At 44.5% G+C, this 7,450-nt stretch overlaps 1 protein-coding gene and 1 pseudogene across 1 annotated transcript; both read right to left on the bottom strand.

Annotated features, from left to right (window-relative positions):
* Positions 1-1,558: 1,558 nt before the first annotated feature.
* LOC123323878 lies at positions 1,559-2,589 on the bottom strand (annotated as a pseudogene).
* Positions 2,590-5,421: 2,832 nt separating this feature from the next.
* On the bottom strand, positions 5,422-6,360 carry LOC110574530 (olfactory receptor-like protein OLF4). The gene has a single exon (XM_021683220.1). It carries the CDS (start codon positions 6,358-6,360, stop codon positions 5,422-5,424), a length of 939 nt encoding a protein of 312 aa, XP_021538895.1.
* Positions 6,361-7,450: the final 1,090 nt, after the last annotated feature.

Below are 7,450 nucleotides of genomic sequence, written 5' to 3'. Positions count from 1 at the left end.
AAAAAGGGATTGATAAGATGTTGGTTGAAAAAGGGAAAAAGAAAAATTCAAAAAGAATAAAAAAAGAAAAAAAGACAGTTAAAAAAATTAACTTTGAAAGACTACAGAATCATGGTAAAAAAGCCATGAATTCTATGTGCAGTAGTCCCCTAGAGCTGGAGTTCTGCCGTTCTCATTGATGGGTAAACTTGGTCTTGGCTGGCTGTTCTCGCTGATCTTCTGGGGAGGGGCCTGTTGCCGTGGTTTCCAAATGTCTTTGCCGGAGGCAGAATTGCCCCGCCCTTGCCCCCTCCCAGCTAAGTAATCTGCTCAGGTTTGCTCTCCGGGGCTTTTGTTCCCTGCGAGCTTTCCATACAGCTTTGGAGGCGGAGAGTGAAAATGGCGGCCTCCCAATCTCCGCCGCGGAGGAGCCGAGAAGTCGGGGCCCCGCTTCTCAGTGAGCCCCCAGAGAAAAGCCGTCAGTCACTCCCGTCTCCCCGGTCTCCAGCCGCACTCTGTGCTCACCCGGCCTGTGACCGCGCGTTTCTATCTCTGGCACCCGAGCCCGGGTGGCGTCTCCAAACCCAGCAGATCCCTGCGGCACACTCCTGCACGGCTCCTCCCAGGGGAGGAAGGTGAGTCTCCCCGGATCTGCCGCTTGTTGGGTCCCTGCTGGAGGAGCAGTGGCCGGACTGTGCCGCGGATCACGGTTTATGGCAACCCCGAGCTGAGAGCCCGCGCCTGGGCTCCGCCTCTGCAGCCGGCTTCCCTGCTCCGATACCTGGGAGCTCTGCCACACTCAGGCACCCCCGGTCTTTCTGTGACCCCGAGGGTCCTGAGACCACACTGTCCCGGAGGGTTCCACCCCCCGCTTAGCCACCAGAGTGACGTCCCTCAGCGGAGCAGACTTTTAAAAGTTCCGATTTTGTGCTCTGCGGCTCTATCACTTGCCAGAAGCGGCCGCCGGAGGCCCCTCCCCCGCCGTCTATCCTCCCGAATATCGCCTCGGATTCACTTCTCCGCACGTCCTACCTTCCAGAAAGTGGTCGCTTTTCTGATGAGAGAGTTGTTGCTCTTCTTTTCTTCGATCTCCTGTTGAGTTTGTAGGTGTTCAGAATGGTTTGATCCCTATCCAGCTGAATTCCTGAGACCAGACGAAATCCAGGTCTCCTACTCCTCCGCCATCTTGCTCCTCAATGTCATTCGATTATAAAAGCATTATATGAAGACACGTGTTTTCAGAATGGCTTTTTATGCAGTCCTAGTGAACAGGTACACTTATAAAAGCAATCAGAACTGAGAGAAATTATAAAAACCTGCTTCTTCCCATTCTAGGCATTTGTACTGATATTTGGGAACAGAATTCATGATTGCACTGCTATTGAAGTTTCTCAGAACAGAAGATTAATGAAGTGAATTACTTAAATGTATGGAGAAGTTGAATTCAAACAAATGCAAATTCTAGGAAATAAATGGAGCAAATTTTACTTCCAATCTGATAGAAGAATAGCAGTTTCTGGCTCTGAATCTGTGAGCCCTGCAATCATGGGCACTTCTTCTGCCCCAGGAAGATTGGCCCTTACATCACTGGAACCCCAGTGATTCTTTTCAGAGCCGTCTTTATGTCTCTGTTCCTCAGGCTGTAGATGAAGGGGTTCAGCATGGGCGTGACCACCGTGTACATCACCGAGGCTACTGCATTTGAGTGGGAGCTCTGGGTAGCTGCAGAGCTAAGGTACACTCCTAGGATTGTACAATAAAATAAGGAGACAACTGAAAGGTGAGATGCACAGGTGGAAAATGCTTTATACTTGCCCTGAGCTGATGAGATCCCAAGTATGGAGGAAACTATCTTAGAATAAGAGTAAAGGATCCCAGCGAAAGGACCTCCACACAACAGGACAGCTGCAAAATACATCACCATGTTATTTAGAAAGGTGTCCGAACAAGCAAGTTGGATCTTCTAATGGAGTTCACAAAAAAAGTGGGGGATTTGGAAGTGTGTACAGAAGGAAAACCACAACATCATTAAACTTTGTAACAAGGAATTCAGGATACACATGATCCAAGACATCAGAACCAGCATTCCACAGAGCCGGAGGTTCATGATGATCGTGTAGTGCAGGGGATGACAGATGGCCACAAACTGGCCATAGGTCATCACACTTAGTAAAAAGACATCCAACCCAGCAAAGAGTATGAGGAAATAAATCTGAGTAATGCAGCCTGCATACGTGATGACTTTGCTCTCTTTCTGTATATTCATCAGCAACTTCGGGATGGTGGTAGAGGTGAAGCAGATGTCTACAAAGGACAGGTTGGAGAGGAAGAAGTACATGGGGGTGTGCAGGTTGGGGTCTGTGCTAATGGCCAGGATGATGAGCATGTTTCCAAACACAGTGATCATCTGTATATTCATCAGCAACTTCGGGATGGTGGTAGAGGTGAAGCAGATGTCTACAAAGGACAGGTTGGACAGGAAGAAGTGCATGGGCATGTGGAGGTGGGAGTCTGAACTGACGGCCAGGATGAGCAAGTTTCCAAACACAGTGATCAGGTAATGGGGAGGAAAAGCCCAAATATGAGGGGCTGCAGTTCTGGTTCATTAAATTGTACACTTTAAATATGCAGTTTATTGTGTGTCATTATACTCCAGTGATTTAATAAATTGGGAAAATATCTATGGTGCCACAGAAAGGGTAGGCTCTAGAGCACAAGTAGCTGACTCTCCGCTGAAGCTTTGGGAGGGAGCTCTTCTACCAGCAAGGAAAGCAAGTAGTAATTATAGATGTAAGGACAGTGGGATGAAATTCAAATAATTCACATAAATTCATTTAATTAATAGAATAACTTACATACAGAAATGTAGTAATAAGACCATAAATGGACTGAGACAGAACACTCCAGCCACATACAAGACCATGGATGAGCCTTAGAAACACAACATGGAGATTCACACCTGACTCCAGACACATGAGGAGCCCAGCAGAGATCAGAAATGCTTCCCAGAATATAATGCCATTTATTCATAAGGAGATTACTGATGAGGATAACAAAGATAAGAGAAATGCAGCTAGAAGTCCATCTCCTTACAACTTGCAGCCCCTGATAAATCCCTGAGACATGCAGAGGATGACATTCCTCCAGGAACTATGGCTGTGTTAATGTTGATGTTTTATTAGAGACTAAAAGGAAGCTTATCTTGACAATAGCCAGACCTCTAAGGTCTTCTAAACCTCATGTTCATCATACACAAATTCTTTAGAAACTTACATCATCTCTACCCCCTCCCTCCCTAAACTCAAAATATAACCAGTCATCCTCACAGTCCCATGCAGCTCTTTTTGTCCATGGGTCCTGAACCTTGCTATAATAAAAGCACATTTTTGCATCATAAAATGGCTCAAGAATTCTCTCTTAACCTTTGCACCTGGCGACCCACATCGGTGTGATATCCCATTTGACAAGGACAGCCTGTTATACAGCAAGAGCTGACTGACACAATAATTCAAGTGAACAGACATGAGGCAATTAGGACATGTGCTGTTTTCTATTTGTGGCACATGATCTGACAAATGAGGAGAGCAGTTGTGATCATTCTGTTATTCAAGTTTATTTCTGATGACTTTATGAACAAGTGACTACATGTGGGCTTCCTTCTGGGTCACTGGGAGAGTTTGAAGGACATGCACGTTTGTGCAGAATAACTGGTGACCCTGAAACACAAGACCAGCAGGACATCCCGCTCTCCTGTGAAGCATCCTCTGATCATGCAGGGCAAAGAGATTTCTGAGCAAGAAGGAGGGATGAAATGGATGATGCTGATAGTGTTCATTCACCATCCCTTAGAATTTGTGGCAAATATTACGAAAAGGGAGTCATTTCCTGTACCAATAGTCATATTAGCAGGTAGCAGTGGAAGTTTTAAAGTAGAAACAAGGAGATAATTCAGTGATAAAACATATAAGACACTAACCAACGCTTCACCTCAATGAATAAATAAACCCCCTCAGTTGTGGACACCAATCTTTCATGCTTCAATAAACAATGCACAATGTGAACTCTGATGTTAAAAAAAAGAAAGAAAGAAAGAGAAAGAAAGAAGAAAGAAAGAAAGACATATCTTGTGTAGTAACAAAATGAGTGTTTTGAAATTTTACTTTGTCATATTTATGATCACCCTTACACTAAGAACATACCAGGTTCATCTATTTATTCAAATATGTCTTTCCGTGTAGAATCCACTGGGAGAGATATGTTTGCTCATCAGAGCTTGCCAGGGGCTATGATGGGCATTCTGGACACTGAGCTGAATCACAGAGTAAAAGCAGGAGACTGGTTAGGAAACACAGGAGCATGTTTGTAGTGTAAGTGTCTGATATTAAGCTTTGGATTTCTGAGGCATCCATTTCAAAGACAACCATGGTGAATAAACATATTGTCAGGTGTGGGAAACAATAACTAGAGAAGCACTCAGGAGGCTCCAGCCATGAAGTACCTCTTCAGAAAGCCCTGGGTAACCTCCATACAGACACATGAGTGACCCTGATTTTTCCTTCAGCACCCAATTTCTACTCATATAAAATTCTACAAAAGGGTAAACCCACAAACCCCTAACCACTCTGGCCATGGACCCTAATAAAGGCAGATCCCTCAGGGGAGCTCACTCTCCCCATCTGAAACCTCTCAAAAAGCCTTTGGGATCCCTTGTGCCCTCCAGGACCTGTGAAAAATACACCTGGTTTTGTTAGATTTCTCTGATGGGCATTGCTGAGGCATGTCTTGCAATCATGGTAGGAGCCCAAGGGCAGGTGCAGCCACAGCAGAGGCTCTGGTCCAGGAAGCATCTGTGGGAATGTCCACAAGCACAAGGGTGCAGGGGAGTGCCCGAGCTTTCCTAGTCTGAGCATCCCTGGCAGGAGCCTGAGACTTAAACAGAACAAGATTATAGACCACATTATCAGGAAGAGGAGTGAAGGTGTGATGTAAAAAGATTCACAGACTCTAGGTAAAACTGCAGTTTTATATTTTTATCTACAATAAAATTATGTAAAGGTCTTAGTGACCAAGTATAGTTCTTTTTCCACAAGAATATACAACCCATGATTATTATTTTAGGAAAGCTAGGGAAAATTTACTTGGCAGGATATAAGTTCTTTGAAATGAAATTATTTTTAAGAAATCCAACTTGCCCTATGTAAGACACAGAAATTTCTAGGCATTTGTGATCCAAGGTTGAGGAAAACATTAGGAACATATGAAAATGGGGAAAGGGGAAACTGTTTATATATCAGACAGAGCAGAAGCTTAATAAAGTAAGTACTTAAATGTATGGAGAAGTTGAATTGTTATTTCCAAGAAATAAATAGAAGGAGCAGATTTGACTTCCTCAGTCTGATAGAAGAATAGCAGTTTCTGCCTCTGAGTCTGTGAGCCCTGCAATCATGGGCACTTCTCCAACCCCAGGACCATTCTTTTCAGAGCCCTCTTTATGTCTCTGTTCCTCAGGCTGTAGATGAAGGGGTTCAGCATGGGCGTGACCACCGTGTACATCACCGAGGCTACTGCATTTGAGTGGGAGCTCTGGGTAGCTGCAGAGCTAAGGTACACTCCTAGGATTGTACAATAAAATAAGGAGACAACTGAAAGGTGAGATGCACAGGTGGAAAATGCTTTATACTTGCCCTGAGCTGATGATATTCCATGTATGCAGGAAACAATCTTAGAATAAGAGTAAAGGATCCCAACAAAAGCACCACAACCCAGCAGCACAGCTGCAAAATACATCACCACTTTATTAAGAAAGGTGTCGGAACAGGCAAGTTGGACCATCTCATTGAGTTCACAAAAAAAGCGGGGGATTTGGAAGTGTGTGCAAAAGGACAACCGCAACATCATTAAACTTTGTAACAAGGAATTCAGGATAGACATGATCCAGGACACCAGAACCAGCATTCCACAGAGCTGGGGGTTCATGATGACCGTGTAGTGCAGGGGATGACAGATGGCCACAAACCTGTCATAGGCCATCACACTCAGGAGAAAGATATCCAACACAGCAAAGAGTGTGAAAAAGTACATCTGTGTGATGCAGCCTGCATAAGTGATGACTTGGCTCTGAGTCCAGATGTTCCACGGCATCTTGGGGATGGTGGTGGAGGTGAAGCAGATGTCTGCAAAGGACAGGTTGGCAAGGAAGAAGTACATGGGGGTGTGGAGGTGAGAGTCAGAACCAACGGCCAGGATGATGAGCAGGTTTCCAAACACAGTGATCATGTACATGGAGAGAAAAAACCCAAATATGAGGGGTTGCGGTTCTGTTCCCTCTGAAAATCCCAGAAGAAGAAATTCTGAAATTTGTGTATCATTGCCTGGTTCCATGTAGTGGAGGTGACTTCTGGGAAAGAGGGACATAGCATGACTGATTTTCATACAATCGTGCATTACTCACAGATTTGAAATTGTACATTTTATATTTTGCCATCCAGAAATTTATTTTAATATTTTGTTTATGGGTATGGTCTCCTGTAGGGAATCCCCATGTCATCTTAGTTATTCAATTTTTCCTCCAATACTTTTTCCCCCTAATGGGTCATGTATTCCACAGTTAATGAGCTAGCCTTCCAATTTTAAGGGATATAAATTAATTGCTGACCATGTTTTAGGCATTGTTTAGGCAAGGAGTATAGAGTGTTAAAGAACAAATGTCCCTAAAATTCAATAATGGAGCTAATCATAAAATAATAAAATTGAATATCATTTGGGTGGTTCAGTTGGTTTTGTGTCTGACTTGGTTTTGGCTCAGGTCATGATATCAGGGTTGTGGGATCAAGCTCTGCACCCTGCTATGCTGAGCGTGGAGTCTGCTTGGGATTCTCTCTTTTTCTCTCCCTCTCCCTCTGCTCTCTCTCTCTCTTTGTCAAATAAATATATATAATCTTCAAAATATATATCATTTCAGATGGTGACAGGTGGTTAGAAGGATAGAGTAAATAGGTCGTTCTATTTTCACCGGTGTTTAGGCCAGTTCTGCAAAGAAGGCAATACTGGAACACAGAACTCAAGTAAGACAGAGGACTAGATGTAAGATTTTTAGGGAAGTGCATGCCCAGCTGAGGGAACGGCCAGTGCAAAGGCCCTGAGGAAGGTACTTGTTTCCAAGGTTCAAGTCAAAGAAGCAAAGCCAGTGCTGCAAGGGGAATGAGCAGGAGGGAGACTGAGGAGAGAGGCTGTCAGACATGCTGAGGAGGGAAGTGGCCTCTCTGCTACCTCTGAACCCTCAAGGCACAGGGACTTGCTTGTGCACACTGCCTCTCCCACTGTATTCATCGTGTTGCAAAGGCATCCCATGAATTGAACAAGATCCCCTTCTTAGTGGCCTCTCTTGATTGAGTTCTGACCCCTGTATTGTGTCACCTTGGAATTTATGAGTCCTGGCACCCTGTTGTGGGGGCTGCTCACACTCTATTAG

Source organism: Neomonachus schauinslandi, unplaced genomic scaffold (assembly GCF_002201575.2).
Source record: "Neomonachus schauinslandi unplaced genomic scaffold, ASM220157v2 HiC_scaffold_1773, whole genome shotgun sequence".
Taxonomy (NCBI): Eukaryota; Metazoa; Chordata; class Mammalia; order Carnivora; family Phocidae; genus Neomonachus; species Neomonachus schauinslandi.
This window is presented reverse-complemented; position numbering and strand designations above follow the sequence as displayed.

Coding starts and splice junctions, on each gene's coding strand:
- LOC110574530 (XM_021683220.1), bottom strand. CDS start 6,360: ATGGAACCAGGCAATGATACACAAATTTCAGAATTTCTTCTTCTGGGA.